The sequence below is a fragment of the Sinocyclocheilus rhinocerous genome, unplaced genomic scaffold, assembly GCF_001515625.1.
Source record: "Sinocyclocheilus rhinocerous isolate Xijiao unplaced genomic scaffold, SAMN03320098_v1.1 scaffold40, whole genome shotgun sequence".
In the NCBI taxonomy this organism is placed as follows: Eukaryota; Metazoa; Chordata; class Actinopteri; order Cypriniformes; family Cyprinidae; genus Sinocyclocheilus; species Sinocyclocheilus rhinocerous.
This window is the reverse complement of record NW_015624837.1, coordinates 1311746-1334658: the sequence shown is the minus strand read 5'-3', so window position 1 is coordinate 1334658 and position 22913 is coordinate 1311746. Positions and strand designations below refer to the sequence as shown.

Here is a 22913-nt window from a genome sequence, read left to right as displayed (position 1 = left end):
TGGGGACATAAATGATTTGGCGCCACAGTCATGTCATCGCCGGTGTGGAAATGCTATGACGTTTCGAGAAACAATGAAAAATTTGCTATTTGTCGTGTATGTTTTGCATGATGATATGATGAATGGATGGTTCATTTTTAACAGCAGATTCAGTGACGTTAGAGCTGATCTGCGCCTCACTGCACATGTCTGCGGCGCATTACGGCTCTATAGGAACCAGAGCTGATCGCGGCCGCTCTAGTCAGTGCTTGTGTTTATCAGCGGCATGTTTCTGATGCGGCTCTCCATGCTGCTTGGCTAAAAATAGTCTTTTGTGAGGTGTCACAGCGTGGAGGACGGAACAAAATCTCGTCTGAGCCGTAAGGGGTTATGGTAACATAATACGCTGATCGTGGGCTGCTCTTAAATGAATATTTATTTATAAAACAAAATAGCTTCTTTGGCCATATTAGCCTACTCAATAGCATTAACACAGGCTTTACTCCTTTCAAACTTTATCTGGAATGTCACCGTTTCTGTCACTGCAACTTCCCGATCAGGCGAACGTACACACACATACACGAAATCGTCTGCCTCATGAAAAAAATGTATTTAAAAAAAATGTAGTTAATATTTGCATAATTTATTATTTATTTTATCCACCCGTGATCCACCCGCAAATAATCTGCATTTGAGCCCAACTTCAGTCTGGGAAACACATCCCACAGCACAACCACCTGAGCCCAACTTCAGTCTACTCATCACCTTAGCTTTAACTGCGTTTGTAGCCGGTGCCATAGCCAGACTGATAAACAAACACAGACCGGAAGTAAACTTCGGGCCAGGCGCGTGCGCCCGATGAAACCATCTATATAAAGCTTGAAGCATCAGAATCGGCATCGGAATCAGCCAATCACCATGACAAGAAATCGGTACTCCGTATCGGCTGCAAAAATCTTGATTGGAGCATCCCTATTTCAGGGTTGTATGGCTCTCTGTGAGCCTCCTCTGTCTGGGAGTCGGGGGTTGTAGGCCCCATGTGTTGGGACTGCTCGTGGGAACGTCTCTGGTACAGAATCCTGGTTCCTGAACAGCAGGCTGCTAGGCCTACTCCATTGGGCCTCCCCGCTTAAGCCATCACTGGATTTCCTTGACACTGAGCTGGCCCACTCAGGGGCCTCCGCAGTCATCAAGGTTCCAGAGCAGCGTTGCAACATCAAGTTGTTAGGCCATGAAAAAAGCGTCTCCTTGAGGTGGTAGCTTCCAGGTTGAGCCTGGCAGTACTCCTCTCACTCCTGAGTGACATTGCATATCCTGCTCCCTGTCGACCTTTTAGGTGTTCTGGCTTCGAAAACACCTGGGGCCTCTTATGTGGTGAGCTGTTCATATCTCGCCCCAAGGGGCTCCTTGAGATTTAAGCTCCCTGTGGTTATGCTGCACATGTACTGAACTTGAGTTCTCCTCTCGTTCAAGTTGTTGAGTAACTCTGCTCCTGAATTCTGCTCTGCAGTTATGACAGCTCATCAGACCCACAGTGGCCTTTCCTGTCATGCTGCCCTTATGGTTGGACTGGTATGACTCCTCCTCTCTCTGAGAGTGTTTTTGAGTGCACCATCTCCCCTGAGGTACAAGTGTGAGGATATCCCCTTCATTCTGAAGGCTCTGAGGAACCATATCATGTGCATGCGTGGCTTTAGGTCCTGGTCTACTTTCGTGGTTGAGATGGCATCACTCCCCCTGGTCCTAAGGGTTGCTTAGAGCCTGCCACTCCCACGACCCCCTTCAACAGGATACTAACAACAGCCTTGTTGTATGGGACTCTTCCGCCTCTCATACTGAGGTATGAGATTGAGCACTGAGTGCTCTTCTCATTCTGAGAACTGAGTACCTCGTTTTCTTGAGCTCCTCAAGGCAGTCATTCCAGGTAGATGGGCCTTTCTGGCCTCCCTGATGGACTGACCTTGCAGTCAGGGTTACCTATGAACATGCCATTCCTAGACTGAGCTTACGAGTCCTCCTCTCATTCTGAGAGTCAGGTACTCCACTTTCGGAGCTCTGTGCGCAGTTTGGAAAGCCTCCTCAGCCTCCCTGCTAGGCACTTTACGGTTGAGTTTGTCAGTGCTCCCCTCATTGCGGGAGGGTCATCCATGAGCCTGCCACTCCCAGACGGAGCATGTGAGTTCTTCTCTCAAACTGAGAGCCAAGGACTATGCTCCCGGAGCTCCATGTGCAGTCAAGGCTGCCCATATGAGCTTGGCAGGGCTCCTCTCACTGCGGGAGGGTCACCTAGGAGCCTGCCGCTCCCAAAGTGAGCATGTGAGTTCTCCTCTCGATTCGAGAGCCAAGGACTCAGCTCCCGGAGCTCTGTGTGCAGTCATACCAAGTTGTTAGGCCATTTTTTGCCTCCCTGTTAGGCTGCTTCTGTGATCGAGCTTGGCAGTGCTCCCCTCACTCCAGAGGGTCGCCTATGAGCACGCTGCTCCCAGGGTGAGTCCCCCTCTCATCTCTGAGAGTTGAGTCCTCTGCTCCTTGGAGCTCCGTGAGGCAACCATACCAGGTTGATTAGGCCTTTTCCTCTGGCATTGCTCTCCTCATTACAGGGTCACTAATAAGCATTCTACTCCCGGAGCTCCCATCATGTGACTGCCCTTATGGTTGAATTGACGGTGCTCCTCTCAATTGGAGGGTCTGCTGTGAGTACGCCACTCATAGAGCCCCATCATGTATCTCTCCAAGCACGTGAGTTCTCCTATCACTTTGAGAATTGAGTACTCCACCCCTTGAGCCTGTGAAGCAGTCATACCAGGTTGCTAGGCTTTCCTTTCAGCCTCCCTGATGGACTGTGAGTAACAGTGGTACCGCCCATGGCTTGATGGGTCACCTTAAGCACGTTACTCTCAGAGACATACTATGTGCAAGGGTCGAGTATGTGAGTCCTCCTCTTGCTCCATGATGCAGTCATACCAGGTCACTAGGCCTCTTCATGGCCTCCTTAATGGGACTGAGTGGTTTCTAAAATCCATGTTTATGGTAAATGCACACGCTGAGCATCCTGTGCACTTTCTAAAATCCATATATGGTAAGGGTCACAAGCTGCCAGCATAGTACCCTTCTTGTGAGTACACGGTTCTCACCTTGGGTTCCACTGTAGACATATATCTTCAGTGATACCAAGACAAACGTTTCCCGCTTGGACTGGGCAGTGGCCAGACATGGCTGCCAGCTCAGGGGATCTGAAGAGGAAGATCCTATGGGAGGTCTCAGTCTCCAGTACAGTGGAAGGCGTTTATTGCCGGTTCCTTGCCATTTCCCTTACACTAGTCACTTTCAGAGACTCTGCCTCTGGCAGACAGGTTGATTGGCTACCCGGCAGCCTCCCTGGGAGAATTAGGGGTTGATGTATGAAGACCCCTAGGTGACAGGCCAGGGTCTGGTATTGTGGCAAACCTAGACCCTCAGCCATATCCTCCTAAAAGAATCACACTGCTTGTGATTCTGAGCCTTGAGTTCTGCCCCAGGATTGGGCCTTCCTGGGTAGCTTGGGCCTTTGGCTGAAGGGGATAGCGTCACCGACAGCCGCTGGTGCGTCTAAGGGGTGGCTTTTATGGCTATGCTGTAGAGTCAGTACTTAGTGCTCGCCTTGGTACTTGTCATGCACTCCCCTCAGCATGGCAGCGTGGGTATTCCGTTCCCCATAGTGACCGCTAGAGGACGCAGTTCGAGTTCCCTTGAAAGGGAATGTCTCAGATTACGCAAGTAACCATGGTTCCCTGAGAATGGAACAAGACACTGCGTCCTCTTTTCTTGCCATGCCTCAGATATGAGCTTCAGATGAAGAAGTGGATGACGTATGTCGCCGACCAATGTTACTGTTGTGGTGTTCCCCATAGCGATCGCTAGAGGACGCAGTATCTCGTTCCCTTCTTAGGGAACCATGGTTATATGTGTTTTTTTTTTAAAGAAATTAATACTTTTATTTAGCAAAGTCGCATTAAATGGATAAAAATGTCAGTAAAGACATTTAGAATGTTACAAAAGATTTCTATTTCAAATAATTTATATTCGTCAAGATTCCTGAAAAAATGTCACAGTTTCCACAAAAGTGGAACACAACAGTTTCTTGAGCATTAAATCAGCATATTAGAATGATTTCTGAAGGATTATGTGACACTGAAGACTGAAGTAATTGCTGCTGAAAATTTAGCTCTGCCATCACATGAATAAATGACATTTTAAAATATATTAAAATAGAAAATATATTTTAGAATATTGCTGTTCTTACTGTATTTTGATCAAATAAATGCAGCCTGTGTGCTTCTTTCAAAAACATTTAAAAAATCATACCAACCCCAAACTTTTGAACCGTAGTGTATTATTATTTTTTTTTTTCATGGAATCTGAACAAAACTTACACTAAAGTCAGCATCTTCTGCTCTCAGGTGTTCTGCTATGTAGTGAACCCCCTCCAGAGCTTGCAGGACACTGGGGGACAGAGGGAACCCCGGGTTGTCTGATGTCATGTCAGACCGCTTTGTGACATTAACTCTTCTACCAGGCTGCCTGGAAGCCACGCCCATATCCAATCTAGAGGAGGGCCCGAATTTCTGTAGAGAAGGTGGAGTCGAGCTGAGAGGGCAGGGCGAAGGTGTTTGGAGTGAAAGTGAGATTGCAGAGGACAGCGTTCCCAGTTCTAAGTCCTTATAACAGAAGTGTCTGCGAGACTCATCCTCCCCAAAGTTCTCCCCTCTAAACCAGCTAGTAGATGTACTGAGAGTTGCGTTTGCAGGTCCAAGCACCCGTGACGTCATTCCTCGGCCCTGCCGCTGCAGGAGAAGGAGTTTCTGCCTGCGACGGCTGTCCGGTGCAGGTCTACGCATAAACAACCATCGTGGGATCAAATCCAAGAAGACTGAGTGAACCCAACGGGGCATCTTATGAGTGCTGGGCGAGCGGTGGTGGACGTTAAGCACGAAGACGGTGATGACGATGGACAAGGTGACGAAGATCATAGTAAAGAGCAGATATTCACCAATAAGTGGGATCACAAGCGAGGTGGAGGGGATGATTTCTGTAATGAGCAGCAGGAAGACAGTGAGCGAGAGGAGGACCGAGATACACAGCGTGATCTTTTCACCACAATCTGACGGGAGGTAGAAGACCAGCACAGTCAGGCAGGAGATGAGCAGGCAAGGGATGATGAGGTTTATGGTGTAGAAGAGTGGCAGACGGCGAATGATGAAGAAGTAGGTGATGTCTGGGTAGATCTCATGGCAGCAGTCGTACTTCTTGGTGTTGTAGGTGCCAACAGCATTGATGATGGCCCACTCGCCGCTCTCCCAGTAATCTTTCAAGTCAACTGTGTTCTCGATGCGCTCCAGATCAATCTTGGCTTTGTCGTAAGTCCACGAGCCGAATTTCATCTTGCAGTTCTGCTGGTCAAAGGGGAAGAAGGTGACATCGATGCTGCATGAGCTCTTGTAGATGGCAGGTGGAACCCAGCGCACTTTACCTGTGTGGAAGAGGTGGGCTTTGGTCATATGGGTCACTGCAAATTCCCCATCTGCACTGAAGAGGACAATAACATTTATTTGATCAGTTTTACTACAGGAAAAACAGTAAAGTTGTTTCATGCATCATACAATTCTGCAAGATTCATTTTCACAGATTTTAATATTTGCTTCGAAGCAATTAAATCTTGTATGTTTGCTGTTACAATGACTGTAACAATGAATATGATGTTTTATTACCATTTTTATATATTTTATGTTATATATTTTAGATTTTAATGTTTTCACATTAAATGAGGACAGTTTGGTTATACACAGTTTGGATATACACAAATGATAAATAACTGTATTAATTAAGCCTTATAAAAAATAAACCCAGCCTAAATAAATAAATAAAATAATAATAATAATAATTATTATTATTACTATTACGTTCCAAACCATTTTACACTAAATGCACACAGTTTGGTTATAGGACTTAAGTTATTGGGTTATTTTAGTTATATGACATGCTGTACGTTACTCACTTGTTGTACAAAACTATATCCGGGACCCAGATAAGTTCTGACGGAACCCTGATAGAAGTCACATTGTCATAGTCTGAAGGTTTCCAGCGTAGTTTATAGTCATTCCACTCCTAAGTGAGAGGCCACAAATGTTCAGGAAATTAAAACTAAACCACTATAATATAATAGTTATTAATATTATATTATAATATTATTTAATATTCTTAAATATTGTTTAATAATTTTCTCCATTCCACACAACTTTCCTGCTGCACACACCTGCTTTAGCCAGACATTTGTTGTCATCATCTGATTCTTCTCGTCCTATGGAGGAGAAAAACAAGGAAGGACGGTGAGTATTAGATGAGTCAGGATGCTGGGTTTGCTCCAGCAGAATGCGTTTGGTTCAGAGAGGTCACAAGAACTTTATAATTTTAATCTTCTGATGGACTTGGAGCCTTCAAGGACCATGTACCCTAATTCATCAAGATTCGAAGGTTTTAGGGCAATATACAGTAGGATGTTGGCGTTACTGCCTTTATTAAATGAATATTTCAGCACATTTGTAAACAAAATGAAAAAAAAATTGCATTTTGTTATTTATTGTCATTGTAAGTATGGTAAGCTTTAGAAAACCTTAGCCCAAAACAGACCGTTGTTCTCCTAGACACTGATCAAGGATGCACGTGATGCAAGTGTAGGCTACAAGTGGCCCATATTTTTTTTAAAAGGTTTGAAATTAATAGCAGTCTGAATGTGTGTAACTTGCGAAATTTGTTTTTGAACTCTTCTCAGACATTTTCTTGCATTTATCTCCATTGCAATCTGACAAAGTAATAGTATTAGTAGTTAGTTAATAATAATAATAATAATAGCAGTAACAGTAAAAGCATAAAAATAGTAATGTTTATTACCATTCAACAGTTTGTGGTCAACAAGATCTTTTAAAATAAATTAATAAAGGATGTATTAAATTGATAAAAATTGACAGTTAAGACATTTTTAATGTTACAAAAGATTTATATTTCAAATAAATGCTTTCTCAAAGAATCCTGAGAAAAGTATCATGTTTCAATTAAGCAGCATAACTGTTTTCAACATTGATATTTAAGAAATGGTTCTTGAGAAGCAAATCAGCATATTAGAGTGATTTCTGAAGGATCACGTGACACTGAAGACTGGAGTAATGGCTGCTGAAAATTCAGCTTTGCATTCACAGAAGTAAATTACATTTTAAAATATATTCAAATTGAAAATAGTTAATTTAACTTACCACATCAATGAGCTGGGCAATAGATAAACCGAACTTGACAATGACGACATCAGAGGTGTTTGGTACAGGCCTTGACCACTTGTTGTAGCCATCAAAGAGCTTTTTGAAGAGGTCATCTTCAGTGTGTGAATGAGTCTTCTCACAACAAGAAACTGCAAGTGGAAAAGAAGACATTACATTCTGAACAGCCAATACTTGTACTAGATTTGACAAATAAAATGTTTCAATAGAAAATGTATATCTTATTATAAAACTAGAAAGATTATTGATCATGTAATGCTCTTACTGTTTGGTAGACAGAACACACATTTTATATGTCTAGACTTACATACATATCCAGTCTATATGGACTCCTATAAGGCTCTTCACACTAAAACATATTATCACGAGAAAAGTGGAGGCAATTTAAATTATTGTTCTACTGTCCTATCCACAACTTGGCAGTCATGCACATATAAATTAAAGTAAATTACATCATCTGATAGTGAACTTGCTTCATTACTAAGTGCCAAAACATTCAGATTGTTAGAGAAGCTGTAAGCGGTTTCGCACGCTCCGCATATTTGGAAAGTTTTCTTATAGATTTGAGTGTGGCGTGACAAATCATTAAGCAAGTGTGTGAATTTACAGAGCTAGAGTTTAAATGCTTAAACTAATTGGACAGACAGTCTATTAATTTGTCTAGGGCTCGCTGATCGCACTATTTGCATGTTAAATAACATGTAGTATTAAAGCGCTTCATCAAGGGATTAACTCCCATTAATTTCTTTAATCATATATAATTACACGCATCATCACTTCTCATCCGTCGATTGTAATGGATTTGCTCAAAAATGTTTCCAGGCGAATTATTCCACCCGCTTAAACTTCAGCAATATCACGTGAGAAGAGTGCTGTGATTCCAATCTGCCGAGTGCCTCGGGTAATTACAGCCGAAAACAACATCATTTGTGAGTCTGATACTGCCTATACACAACAGTTCAGTAAGTTAATAATGATTAACTCACATTTTAAGCAACAATATTTCTTGTTACTTTGTTATTGATCCGACAATGAAAATACGAACGTTGCGCCTGCGCGTCTCGGAGTTTCGTTCCTGATTGAATCGGTGTAACTGAGTTAGCCTACTGAATTTGAAATATCACACCAAAACCAAGGGCTATTACTCTTACTCTTATATCCCATACAAAGATATAGTACAGAAATAGCTCACACAGAAAGCATTTTTGTATTCCACTGTGTTGCTTTTCCATTGTTTTTTCTATGTAAACATGCGCTCGAGCACCGTGACACTACTTTCTAAAACGCGGTGCTCAGTTTAATGCTACATTATGTAACTTTTTCATAAAAATAACAAATGTTATTAATGAGAGAGTGCAAAAAGAGAGTAGCTCTGTTAGCGTGAAGCTGAAAGTTTTTGTCACAAACAATGAACAACAAAAATGTACCATGGATAATTCAAAACGCCAATCCATTTATTTTGATTAAATATGTGTGTGGTGTGGACAAACCATTTATAATAAATTCCTCAGTATTCCATAAAAAATAAGAATTGTCAAACGACATCAGAGGTGTTTGGTACAGGCCTTGACCACTTGTTGTAGCCATCAAAGAGCTTTTTGAAGAGGTCATCTTCAGTGTGTGAATGAGTCTTCTCACAACAAGAAACTGCAAGTGGAAAAGAAGACATTACATTCTGAACAGCCAATACTTGTACTAGATTTGACAAATAAAATGTTTCAATAGAAAATGTATATCTTATTATAAAACTAGAAAGATTATTGATCATGTAATGCTCTTACTGTTTGGTAGACAGAACACACATTTTATATGTCTAGACTTACATACATATCCAGTCTATATGGACTCCTATAAGGCTCTTCACACTAAAACATATTATCACGAGAAAAGTGGAGGCAATTTAAATTATTGTTCTACTGTCCTATCCACAACTTGGCAGTCATGCACATATAAATTAAAGTAAATTACATCATCTGATAGTGAACTTGCTTCATTACTAAGTGCCAAAACATTCAGATTGTTAGAGAAGCTGTAAGCGGTTTCGCACGCTCCGCATATTTGGAAAGTTTTCTTATAGATTTGAGTGTGGCGTGACAAATCATTAAGCAAGTGTGTGAATTTACAGAGCTAGAGTTTAAATGCTTAAACTAATTGGACAGACAGTCTATTAATTTGTCTAGGGCTCGCTGATCGCACTATTTGCATGTTAAATAACATGTAGTATTAAAGCGCTTCATCAAGGGATTAACTCCCATTAATTTCTTTAATCATATATAATTACACGCATCATCACTTCTCATCCGTCGATTGTAATGGATTTGCTCAAAAATGTTTCCAGGCGAATTATTCCACCCGCTTAAACTTCAGCAATATCACGTGAGAAGAGTGCTGTGATTCCAATCTGCCGAGTGCCTCGGGTAATTACAGCCGAAAACAACATCATTTGTGAGTCTGATACTGCCTATACACAACAGTTCAGTAAGTTAATAATGATTAACTCACATTTTAAGCAACAATATTTCTTGTTACTTTGTTATTGATCCGACAATGAAAATACGAACGTTGCGCCTGCGCGTCTCGGAGTTTCGTTCCTGATTGAATCGGTGTAACTGAGTTAGCCTACTGAATTTGAAATATCACACCAAAACAAAGGGCTATTACTCTTACTCTTATATCCCATACAAAGATATAGTACAGAAATAGCTCACACAGAAAGCATTTTTGTATTCCACTGTGTTGCTTTTCCATTGTTTTTTCTATGTAAACATGCGCTCGAGCACCGTGACACTACTTTCTAAAACGCGGTGCTCAGTTTAATGCTACATTATGTAACTTTTTCATAAAAATAACAAATGTTATTAATGAGAGAGTGCAAAAAGAGAGTAGCTCTGTTAGCGTGAAGCTGAAAGTTTTTGTCACAAACAATGAACAACAAAAATGTACCATGGATAATTCAAAACGCCAATCCATTTATTTTGATTAAATATGTGTGTGGTGTGGACAAACCATTTATAATAAATTCCTCAGTATTCCATAAAAAATAAGAATTGTCAATTTAGATTTTATGTATAAAAAAAAAAAAACACGTCTAGCTTTTTTTCTTTTGTTTTTTCATTCCACTGCCATGCTTGTTTTTAAATGCAACTACTTGTCATGTTTTTAAATGCAACTACTGCATCTGAATATGCCTACTTCCATACTATATATAGCAGTGGTTCTCAATTCCAGTCCTGGCGACCCCCTGCTCTGCATATTTTGCATGTCTCTCTTATTTAACACACCTGATTCAGAGAACCAGCTTGTTAGAAGAAAGCTCCATGCATGAACTTCGTTCCGACTTGACATGGTCCCTACAGTGTTCATTGCTCCCTATACTTCCTGAGCATGGGAAATCCGTTGAAGTTTACTTCACTTTGGAACATTCAGTCACGGATTTGCGCTATACGCATGGCCTGCAGCGTCTTCGCACACAGACGAAACTTACTAGAGAAGTGTGAAGTGTGACATAATATACTGTAAATACATACAATCTAAATTTACGTCTTGCACACTTTAATGCCCTTTGAATGGAACACGTACGCTCCCTTCGGACTGGAATCATGGTGGAATATCTTTTGAAGTCCACTTCGCAGGGCACTTGGTCAATAGAACAAACGTCTAAAGTGATGAGATACATACAAAATGTGGAATTGAGAACCGCTGCTATATAATATGCGAAAAACAGGCCTATGCTAAAAGAGTAGTAGTATGTCCAAATTCATAGTACACTGGTAGGTCATGTGACAGTGACCACATGACTAATATAGTGTTCAAATTTTATTAATACTACATATATTAATATTATATAGAACATACTTAAAGGTTTTTAAGTAGTTTCTAACCAAATGTAGTACCTAGACAGTATGCAATTTCGGACACAGCTACTGTCTGTCTGGAGCGTGCAAACACGGAAAGGCGAAGAGATACAAATAGTGAAGTCCCAGTGCTTCTGGGTAAGCTGGAATGCTGCTCGGTTCGAGAACAATAACTAACTATTGTGTAATGAATACATTCAATGTTCTCTATTTAAATTTTAATTTGGACCTATATACTGAGAAAAAATGCTCTCAGGAACATTGCTTCAAACACCTGATATGTGAGAAGCCAACCATTTTTAATGATACGTGGGCCAGTGTGGCTAACTGAATGATGACTGATTCTCTTCTTTTTCCAGGAGGAGATGTCCTGTAATCTCTGCACCTTTGGTTGACTCCTATGCAGGACAGAGGCTAGACACCATTAAGGCAGCCCACTCAGGTCTTATTTCTGAGCTGAGGAGGCATTAATACAGAACCCTGAGGACAGTGTTTGCACATAGTATGTGTCAGGCTTGCTATTTGAGTGCTGTAGCGTGGAGTTACGCTCTGAGCGCAGTCATTTGCTGTGTGGAGAACTGAGCTCCCTTGGGTCATGCTGGCACAACGAGTCACACTCTGGGCGAATGACACCATGTCATTAACAAGTCAGATTTAGGGTCTGCACCACAGGGCATTAGCACAGTGGGACATGATATGAAACCCAAGCAATTAGTCAGCGGCCTGCAGACGGAGAGGAAAATATTTTCTCACCTCTGGCACATTTCTCGCTTTTTTAAGCATATTATGGACAGGCCATGCAGTTCAAAGCTGGGAATTTAATATTTTTTAGAAGAAAACAGCATATATATATATATATATATATATAGAGAGAGAGAGAGAGAGAGATAGTAATATATAGTAATTTATAGCTTATGCTTTAATTATGGCAATATGGTTTAATTAGTGAAAATATGTTTTCTTAAAGCTATTTCTTCATAATAGATTTGTATTATTATTAATATTTTATTAATGAAACTTTTCAATTGAATAAAATGTTGAAAAAAACAAAATAAAAAAAATAATTTAGATGAAAACATTAATTTTTTTAAACTGGTGCAAATGTGGAGATTTCTTAAAGGGCTAGTATATTATTACACTCTAAAAAAATGCTGGGTTGTCCCAACTTTGGGTCAAATATGGACTAACCCAACCGTTGGGTTAAATTTTTACATTAAATGTTTAACCCAAAAGTTGGGTTAGTCCATATTTGACCCAAAGTTGGGTTGAAACCACCCAGCATTTTTTAGAGTGTATTATTATTATTAATATTATTAATTATATATAATATTATTATTATAATTAATAAAATGTTGAATAAAATATAAAATTAAAAAGTTAATTTAGATTAAAAACAAATGAATGGATCTATCTATCTATCTATCTATCTATACCATATCAATAAAATAAGGTAAACTGTGTTGACTTCGTATCTTCACCATTGTCAAACTGTCTATTTGTCTTCAGCAGTAATTAAATTCAAAGTGCAGCGAATTTAACAATCCAGGTATAACTTTGGCACCACGATTTTACTTGCAAATAAAATTTTATTTTTTATAATAAAAGTTTTATTTTAAAAATGCAATGTAAAATGTTAATGTACAGGTATAGCTAAAATGTATATATGATAATTCATAATTACTGTGATTTTTCTTAAGTAGCAATAACTGTCTGCAGTAGTCTACTATAGAAATGGCTACCGTGGTAGAACATCAGAATTCTAGGTTCGTTCTCAATTCCAGTTTGGAACGGTGAAGTCTGCGTCAGTTCTGCAGCCTCTCAAACATCTGTTCTCCAGTTTGTGAGGAGCGGAGCAGGTGGACGGATTTCACTATACGGTCTTGTAGGCTGTTGGATCAAAGCCTCGAACCTGAAATTGGATGGCGACCTTCTTCTTCGTGTATCTCCGTTCAACTCTGGAAACTTTCCAGAACTCGGGATGTTCTTAAGCAAATCCGATGCAAATAGCGGCGGTAACGTGCATCCAGCTGCAAGCTCGAGCGCGCGCGGGAGGCGTCAGATGCCCGCAGTGATATTCATTCATCAGTAGTTCAGCGGCTGCTGACAGCGAGCGGCCACAAAAATGAAGAGACGCTCGTGGAGAGTGCGAGCGTAAACGCAGAGTGATGAGCAAGCCCAATAAATCTGCCTTGATTTAAGCGCCAGCTTGGCCGTGGAGAGGACATTTCATTTTACTGGCAATCGTGCGTGCCATTCTAATGCCTACACATCTCTGACTGTAGATATGTGAAAGCCAACCCCCTTCATCTTAAACCAGCCTATGATCATTTGCTGGTTTTAGCTGGTTTTAAAAAGGCTGGTCTCCCATTGTGACCAGCTGAAAACCAGATTAAGCTGGATATTTCGAGTTTTTAAGCAGAGATGCAGTTTGTTCTTAACTGACAATGACTCAAATTGTTTAAATATTAATAAATGCACGTTGGAGATGCCTAAAACACGCAATCAAATATAAACGTTGTCTTGTTATGTTATTTTTAAGGCTCCTTTATAGAAAAGATTTTGCGTTTCTGGTCCAGGGTGGCCATAGCTGGTTCAAGTTGACAGACCAACTTAAGCCAACAACAAAACCGCTATTATACCAGATTAATGTGGTCAGTATATGGTTTTTGGAAAATGCTAGCTGGTTGAGCAGTCAAAACAAGTTTATACAGTCAGCTTGGACTAAGCCACCATGTTCCATGAGTCTCTTTGGTTTCTTTTTTATTAAGCAATATTTGTGGGAAAATGCGGAGGGGAAAATCAGAACTGAAACTTACTTGACTCACAAAGAAAAGTGCAGAGAAGAGTAATCATCATGAAGAACCGCTGATTCTCAAAGCGCTCCATCTTGGAAGATGCCAATTACTTTCAATACATTTCTATATTTTCATCTGCATTCCACGCGACAGTTTCCGTATAATTCAATGGCTTCTGTGTGTTCTGTTGTGGTGTCATACTCTACATCTGGGGTTGGTGGTTGTATTTAGGCCGGGTATCTTCTCGACAAGTCTGTTTTTTTTTTTTTAATCACGTGTATTTTAAGTGCTGGCAAAAATCGTTTTTTCGAAAAAATGTTTCGAATTAAGTTGCATAAATCCAGTGTTTATCCATATTTATCCAAACTGGAAGTTTCCTTCTCTACGTTGATTAGCTTAAGTTTTGCGCACCTGCTCAGCGGAAGATCAGGAACAGATTCCGTGCTGCAAAAAGTATTATTTATTTCCACGTGCATCCAAAAAGAAGGATTTTTTTGAAGCAGATATATCCCAGAGTAACTCCATTTCTGTCACAAAGTGTATAGATGGACTCATGACCTCGCTCCTGCTTCCAGGGTTTACTCCAGACTGAGCATCTCTCTCTCTCAGTCCGCCTATCCACTTTCATGTCAGACAGAAAGGGAGGGAGGGACCACATCACAAGTTCACGAGCTTGACCACATTTCAAACCGCCCGATTTCTATAATTTATTCCTAAAAACAGTGTGAAATGATAGGTGATTAACAAGGGTGTAGAAGCACCTAACCCTGATCGTAAGCCTAAAACAGACATTTCCTGAAAAGTTATCCCTCAATTCTGATTGGTTAATTGGAATGTTGTTCCAGGGTCAACAAGGATGTTGATCCAGGAACATGTTGTACTTGGTGAAATCACGGTCACCAGAAGTCAGGGTAGCTGAATGAATGCTGCCGGGAAGCAAGAACTCACTCAGAAGGTGAAACTGAAACGCAGTTGTGGGTGACTTTAGAGACAGAAACATCTATTATTAATGATAATTATGCTAATTAAACACACAGGATCGGAATCCTGAAAGTAAAAGTAGGCCTAGGCAGTAATTATGTCTCATTGCTATTTTACATAAATGTTTCTAATACAAGCAGCCTAATCAATTCCTTACTGTAAGCTGCATTTCAGGGTTTCCACACTTTTTGATCAATATCTAGGGCACTTTTACAGTCGTTTGTGGTAACTGGATTTAAAAAGATCACACTCTCAAAGAGCAATTTCTAGCAGAGGAATACTTGAAAAAAAAAAAAATATTGACTACAGAAGTTTCCATGACTTTTTCATTACCCCCTTTTTTAATTCCCTGATGTTTATATATTTTACAGGACTTAAAACCTGATAATCTTACACAAAAGTACACTTTATGTGAATCAAATTCAACAGCGCCACATCAAGAATGACAATAACCCACCATCAACAGTTTATAATATACAACCCTCAATAGAGTCTTTAGTTCATGTCACTGAAAGTCATTCTTTCACACAAGCTGTATCTGTGATCATAATAGCTACCAGCATACACACAGAATTGCATCAAAAACACTGTACACATACAGCAAAAGTGACCACAACTGACTAGAGTAATACACTTATATTTTATATACTTAAAGTATTTTTCAATCGTTGACTAGAGTAATCACAAAATATTTTAAAATATCATTAAGTCGCAAAGTTTCTACTTCCTTATTCTGATTTTTTAGATTCTGGCTCCAAGCTGCCAAGTCACGTTTTTATTTATTCCTCAGTGACATCACTGCCATGTCTTTTTTTCCCTTTCTTTTTTGTTTTTCCATCTTGCTCTCTCTCTCTCTCTCTCTCTCCAATGTATGTGAGTTCATGCTTGCTGATTTCCAGACCCTCATACAGTCTTTTCACCATCTGCTCCCTAGCGCCAAGACAGCCAGACCATAGCTGCGGGGTTGTCTGTACTTGGAAAGAGAATATTCTTTTAAGATATCACCTCACTGCCAAGATCATTTTTTCATCATGTTTCATCATGATCATGTTTCCTTGTACACATAGCCATTATATGTTCAATATGGCTCATAAATGAACATCGGACAAGAGAGAAAAATATAGTTGGAGTTTCAGTCTATTCTCTGACAACAGTGCCCTTTTCCCAAAACATAGTAGGCAAGGGAGATAAAATATTTAAAAAACGCAATTAAGTCAAATGGTCCACATATGGACTGTTTAAGGTGACAACATTGTTTTACTGTTATTAAAAAACTGTGGATAAATATAGATGTGACATGCCATATAATACTTTTATCAGTTTTTCCAGGCTGGATGGCTTCCCAAGGAGTCATTTAGTTTTGCGCGGCTGTCTCATGTTCTTCCTCAGCTGTTCGATCATCTCCACATGCAGGGCTCGTGAGGAGCTCTCCAGTCGAGTGGCGATGTCTGTCGTGGTACGCAGAATTTCTTCAAAGGCAAGGGACTCCTCTTTTATTCTTAGATAAAGACAAAGTATACACAACATCAGAAATATTTAAAGACAGAGAGAGAGAGAGGGAGAGAGGAGAAGGAGGAAATGAACAGGGGCCTCCTTAGGGCCTCAGCTTAGTTTTTCTTGAACCAGGGGCCTCAAAGGGGCTGAAATTCACATTCCTTTCAACTGTCCAGGCTGGTGATGGAAAAAGCAGAGACCAGAATCGAAGTCACGTCATAGTGGTTAGTCTGAGCCTCTACGTCTATGAACTACAAGCTTTTTTATTTTTCTGTTTATAAGCATATATTTCTAGTTTAGGATCATTTTAACAGTTTCCCTTGAGTTTTATTTGGTTGTAATTTATTTACAATTTTTTAACCTTTAAAGTGTTACTATGCATGCAGCCTTGAAACACTCTTGAGCTGCAATTTCAATTATTAAGGTCGATAAATGAACTCTCTTTATACTGGGAATAAATAATTAAATATTTTTATAATATATTAAATATTAATAGTACTTATTTATTTATATGGGATGCACAGTATACCTATATATTTAGATAAATATAGATATTTTCACCTCTGATCTTCCATCACCACTTCTTATGTAAAGAGCAAATTGTACAATTTTGACACTAAATATTTTGCACATGTATTAAACTCTCCTCTCTTCTCTTTATTATTCAGGTTTGTTGCCTTAGAGCATCTTAAATTGTTAAAAACCTTGAAGTTTTGTTAAGATTCAACTCATCTCACTTCTGAATTCCAGCCAAAGTGGCTTGAGCGTCTCCCTCCAGTTGACTCTCCAACTCCTCTGCTGCTTTTGTGACCACGCTCTCACAGCTCACATGATCCTCCCTGATTCCAACAATGTTCTCTTGGATCACCTCCTCGTAGCGTTGATCTCCCATTTCTGCTCCTACAAACTGGACCAGATTCTCCATCACTGCCTGGTTCCCATGTTGAAGGGCCTTTAGATAAGCAACTTCCTCTCTGAAAGCTCGTAACCGCCTTGAAATGACTTGGCTGGTGTGGAAGTTGACATAACAGTCGCCGCCTTCTGTTTCTGCCAGGGTCTGAAAAATTGGCCTGGTCCTGTCTGGCTCATCCCCGACTGCATGGAAGACTGAAGTGGAGGAATTGCCAGTGATTGCAGTCCCAGAGACGTCACCTGATCCCCACTCTCCATCATCACCACTCTGGCAGTAGACTAGCATCACTAGGAGTGTGAAGAGCCAAGTGCCCAGAGTAGAGTGAAGCCTCATCATGACCCAGAAGAGGAAGTAACCTCTATGACCTGGGACTTGACGGAGTGATGGATGAGAACCCAAGCGATGGCAAATGTGAGGTCCCTCTTGAGCCCCTCAAAGCTGGACAGACCTTTTCCACACAGTCACCACTGTTGCAAAGCTCTGACCTCATCTGTGAAGAAATAAACAGACACTCTAATAATGTTTTGCTTTGAGAACAGACCAAAACTTTTCCTCAAGGGAAACTATTTAGTATTGTTCAAAAATTTGGAGTCGGTAAGATTTTTTAAATATTTTTATTATTATATAAGTCTCTTCATGCTCACCAAGACTACATTTTTTTTATCAAAAATACAGTAAAAACAGTAATATTGTGAAATATTATTACAATTTAAAATAACGTTTTTATTTGAATATATTTTAAAATGTAATTTATTCATGTGAAGACCAAGCTGAATGATCAGCAGTCTTCAATGTCACAAGATCTTTCAGAAATGTTTCTAATATGCTGATTTGCTGCTCAAGAAACATGTCTTGCTATTATCAATGTTGAAAACTACGTTAACCTGTTTCCGCCACAGACTGAAAAATTGTGAGTTATTTCGATTTGTCGACACAAACGGTGACTTTCTGAGTTTTCCCCTCAGGATTCTGAGTTTACATCTTGTTGTTTTAATTCTCTTTTGTTTCCACCATGCAATAAAACATAACTGGTAATTGCAACTTTTTATCTCACAGTTCTGAATTAGCTCTGGCAATCGCTAGTTTATATCTCACCATTTAGACTCTTTTCAGAAGTGCGAATATGTACATCACAACTGTGACTTTTCTTCACAGAATTGAGTTTATATCTTGCAATTCTGAGAAAAAATTATTAGACTTACAAGAGAAAATGAATTATCAGATGTAAACTCAGAATTGTGAGGAAAAAAAGTCAGAATTACCTTTTTTTTTTCTTCTTTTTTTTTATCCCATGGTGGAAACAAGCTTCCATAAAAACATTTTTTGTTGTTGTTGTTGAATACAGAGTTGAAGAAAAGCTAAAGAACAGCACTTATTCGAAATAGAATTTTGTAAGAATGTAAAAATTCTTGTCACATTTAATCAATTTAATTTGTCCTTACTGAATAAAAAGTATTTACGGACCCAAATCTTTAGAACAGTATGTGTGTGTAAAAAGTTGTACTATACTATACTATACTATACTATACTATTATATTATATTATATTATATTATATTATTGATTTTCTATAGATACCAAACTGACTAAAATCTAGTCAAGAAAAATACATATATCTTCACATAATTTCCTGAAACTTATGGTAAAACTGCTGAAAGAAATTGCTGTATTTGTGAAACTACAAGTGTACTGTGAATGCTAAATGAAGCAGTAGACTTTTACAGGGTTTTCCGGAGCATGTGGAGGTGGGCTTCCTGCTGGTGTGTGTAGCGAGCACATTAATTTTTGTGAGGGCCCTGAGGTGTAGCACATGACCTCTCTGGAAGGGGAGGCTGTTTGTTTAGTCTTCCATGTACAAGGACGAGTGCCCTCCACCCCTCTCTCGCTCTCTTTTTTCACTTTTTCAAGGAAAAAGTGTGAGCCCCATCTTAGATAATACAATCACACAGGCTTAAGACTCATTCCATTTTACAGTTTCTACATAGTGCCCTTGGCATCAAAAAGCATCATCTTGTATTAATCTTGGATGATCATGAGTGTTTTAAATGGTTTTATAAACTAAAAAAAGTTTCCTTTTATGTTGAATAATAAAATAAACATGGCAATAAATAAATTAAAAAATATATTTAAAAGAATAAAATGTAGGGAGTTTTTTTTTTTTTTTTAATGGGCAAAGAAAAAATAATTCAATATATATTCTCTGAAAATTTTGCATCTTAGGTTGCTTTAAGGTTGTATTTTGGTTGCAAAACATGTCAAAATGCTGGATAATAAAAGTTTTGGGATTTTTTTTCTATCTCCTGCTCTCCGATGCAGAAAGGGCTCATCACCTCATCTCTCATGTCTCCAGATGTGACTGAACTGACAACATCTGGAAATGTGTGAAATGCGATATCTGTCTTCGAGGGAAGACGGCAGCTCTTTTCCACAGTGTGAGCACTTTTGGATTCTGCTGTAGTTCAGCACGCTTTGCCTAAAAAAAAAAAAAATCTTCCTGTGCATGTTCTGGGCAGCATGAAAATTTCATTTTTATATATAGTGGCCTATATATATTTTTTCGCATTAGTGTAGAAAATCAAATCTGTGGGTTCTGTGCAGTCATCTTTTTTTTTTAAAGGCTTGACCTGTGGGGTTGCATTCGTACGTTTACAGTTTTTAAAGTCAGTAGTTACCTGTCAAATATGTTAGCTGTTTTATTTTAATTTTAAAAAACAAAGACACTATCTATCACTATCAAGCTATTTTAGTAAAGAACAATTTAAAGGAGTACCATCAAGAGCATCTTTGCCTCTGTACAGCAGTAATTTGTCATTCATACTTGCTGATTGACATTTGTGCTTCATGGAGGAAGGATAAAATCTGTAACTCTGCAGACCGACACTGCTTGTAATGAACTTCTGCTCTGCTGTGCATGCAATGAAGAAAGCAGTGATTTATTTCTCATTTAGTCCTGAAGCACTTTGAGAAAATGAATCTCTTTTATAATTTTTCACTGTGAAAATTAAATACTGAAATGTTTTGCAAGGTTTTTTTTTTTTTTTTTACTTCAGTCTGAAAGTGTCAAATGTATTCAGATGAAAATAAGAAATGCTGAAACTGTTTTTTTTTTTTTTTTTTCATGGAATAATGTTCCTTAACCAAGCAGAGCAAATGGCCATCATATGCAGAAATGATCTTTAGATTTACTGATCAACATTGTAAATGAACAAATGTCTTGATTTGATTAGCCACTCTGCTTTTATGCCACACACTGCCCGCACTGCCAATCCAGAGCTTGTTGTGTTTTACAACGAAGAAAACAATTAAACCTTCTAGACACTGAAATTATACTATTGGAACCATAAAAGCCCATTCAAACAGCACTTTTGGCCTTTACGTTTCCTCCAGGCACCTTTTTAGTAGCATTGTGTCATTCCTACAAAATACATGCCAAACCAGTTCAAAGCTGAGGAAATGCAGTATCTTTTTAATGATAACAAACTTTGATGCCTAGTCTAAATAAAAAGTCACGATTAACCTTCAGTAATAATGCCAAGTGTCTGGAAGTTGTCATGTTCACTCTTGTGCTGAAACTCAACCTTCAGAGCAGATGAACACATTTGCAATATTGGAAGACTACGCAAATAGGCCACAACTCTTTGGGAATGGAAAGTATAAAGTCGCTTTTCCAGTTTTGGGTTTAATTTAGTCTTTCTTACATTAAAGAGAATTTCATGTGCAGCAAAAGAAAAGAAAAGTGTAGTTGTTTAAAGGTTGCGTGTGGTGTGTCTTACACTTCACACTATCACTGCCTATTTATGAAATCTAAGGCAAGATTACCATAATTAAAAGAATGTCATAAAGATATATTTACACCAGTCACTAAAGCAATGAGTCATGCACTCAAATTATTGGTCAGTTTACATTTTTTAGACCTTGAATGCAGAAAAAATGCATACACTAGCTCTGCCATATTCATCATGACATAGGTCTCGGTAGAAACATGAATAAAATAAGATGCACAAGCCAGAAGTTTACAGAACTCACCAGAATCTTCTGCCATGTCACAAGGTAGAGCCATGTGTCTGCTCAAAATATTCAAGGCAAAGCACACATAATCAGTCTGCCTTAAACTTCTTTTCACTTCTTCCAACAAAGTTTGGGAACCTGAAAGTCTGTGTCCCTATTTGGAGACTACTGAAAGGGGAGGGAGTGTTTATAAAAAGGGAGAAACTCAATGATTTCTTTCTTTTGTGGTCAGGAGAGTGAGGGAGATAGAGAGAGAGGGAGAGAGAGAGAGAGCAGGGACAAGAATATTAGGGGGGAGTGTGGGGTAATATAGTTCACATCTGTGCCCCGATGTTTGATAATGTACGAGAGTTTCGCAGAAAAGGGTCTTTTCGTGACAATACCAGATTTTCACTCAGTCATTCGTTTTAATAGAAACTACAAGATATGAATGAATGAAGGGAAAGAAAGCTGTTAAAACAAACAAAAGCTCTGAAATCCACAATACATTTTTCTTCAACTTCCCAAGGATGAAAACCAGTTCTAAAAACATCGCATGAGCTTCTCAAACCTGAAGTTTATCCATCATTACTTGAGAAAAGATAAATATAAAGCTCTCTCTGCAACCACAATGAAGGGATTTAACTCTTATTCTGTCAGATGATCAGATGTTATACCACCCTGAAATTACATGCATTCAAACTTACAATTCCACGTCAATCATTTTGTTTCAGTTGTATATTTACTCTTTCGTTATTTATAGGACCCTGGGTCTTTTCTCCCTGGCATAATGCAAATTCCAGTAAATAGCTCCTGAAAACCTAAAAAACCACGCATTTTACCAGCTTGTATCTGATTCCTCTGCTCTCACAGCTTGGACTGGACACAGGACCCACATAAAGAGCTTATTCATGAAAAACAAGAAAACAGACTGGATGAAATACTTTAGAGAACAAAGTCTTGTGGATGTACTATAATATTATTCCTGCCATAGATTTCACAGTATGCTGTAGAGCTGTTCAGTCATTGCGTAAATTTTCTAATGTTTTTTTTTCTTTCTTTTTTGCCTTTTGATTTATGAGTAAAATAAGAAATAAGAAGTTAAAATTTTTATTCCACAAGACCTACAATAATGTACAGTATTTGAAAAATAATGTGTTTTTTAACATTAAAGCATGTCAACATATTCTGTTACACCAAATACACAAAATAATGGTCTTTAAAAAAGCATCATATGACCCCTTTAAACTGATCAAATTGTAATACCTGAGTGATTGTGTAGTGGTGTTTACTGCCAAACACAATGCCGGACATGCAACATCTGCACACACATACATTATACAGTTTATTCAGAGAAAGATGAATGAACAAATATGAAAGTCCATTAAAATAATTGATTTCCTTTGAATAATACCTCGCTGGACCTATGAAGGATGGGAACAGGACAGAATCATGTTCTTCTTCTCCTCATGGTTTATATTCTGTCGTCATTGATTGCAAAGTTGTTCTGGCAGTTTCAGAAATACACTGTTTATTCATTGTGTAAACTTTCCAGTGTACTTTAGATTTGGATGAGAAATACATATGAATGCCATTAAATACTG

The 22913-nt window shown here is 38.9% G+C and overlaps 2 protein-coding genes across 4 annotated transcripts in view; both read right to left on the bottom strand.

The window, feature by feature from the left end:
- The window catches only part of LOC107746381 (neuronal acetylcholine receptor subunit alpha-2-like), a 17714-nt gene extending 3210 nt beyond the window's left edge, over window positions 1-14504 (bottom strand). Inside the window, exons 1-5 of the mRNA XM_016560579.1 lie at window positions 13957-14504; window positions 7266-7417; window positions 6272-6316; window positions 6014-6123; window positions 4392-5544 (exon numbers count right to left, since the gene is read on the bottom strand). Coding sequence (XP_016416065.1) covers window positions 4392-5544; window positions 6014-6123; window positions 6272-6316; window positions 7266-7417; window positions 13957-14026 — 1530 coding nt within the window. The 5' untranslated portion in view covers window positions 14027-14504. The remainder of the gene's footprint in view (window positions 1-4391; window positions 5545-6013; window positions 6124-6271; window positions 6317-7265; window positions 7418-13956) is intronic.
- Window positions 14505-15632: 1128 nt separating this feature from the next.
- LOC107746370 (uncharacterized) lies at window positions 15633-21399 on the bottom strand. Of its 3 annotated transcripts, none has more exons than XM_016560555.1 (4): window positions 21349-21399; window positions 17148-17813; window positions 16228-16414; window positions 15633-15889 (listed from the first exon to the last, which is right to left on the bottom strand). In XM_016560555.1, the coding sequence occupies exons 2-3, from the start codon at window positions 17657-17659 to the stop codon at window positions 16267-16269; spliced, it is 660 nt and encodes a 219-aa protein (XP_016416041.1). In that variant the 5' UTR covers window positions 17660-17813; window positions 21349-21399; the 3' UTR covers window positions 15633-15889; window positions 16228-16266. The 3 variants fall into 3 exon arrangements, with proteins under 3 accessions (XP_016416041.1, XP_016416031.1, XP_016416051.1); XM_016560565.1 differs by having other exon boundaries at window positions 15873-15884; XM_016560545.1 differs by having other exon boundaries at window positions 15633-16414.
- Window positions 21400-22913: the final 1514 nt, after the last annotated feature.

Coding starts and splice junctions, on each gene's coding strand:
- LOC107746370 (XM_016560545.1), bottom strand. CDS start 17,659: ATGATGAGGCTTCACTCTACTCTGGGCACTTGGCTCTTCACACTCCTA. Junction 16,415..17,147: donor ACTTTGGCTGGAATTCAGAA/GTGAGATGAGTT, acceptor TCTTTATCTAAG/AATAAAAGAGGAGTCCCTTG.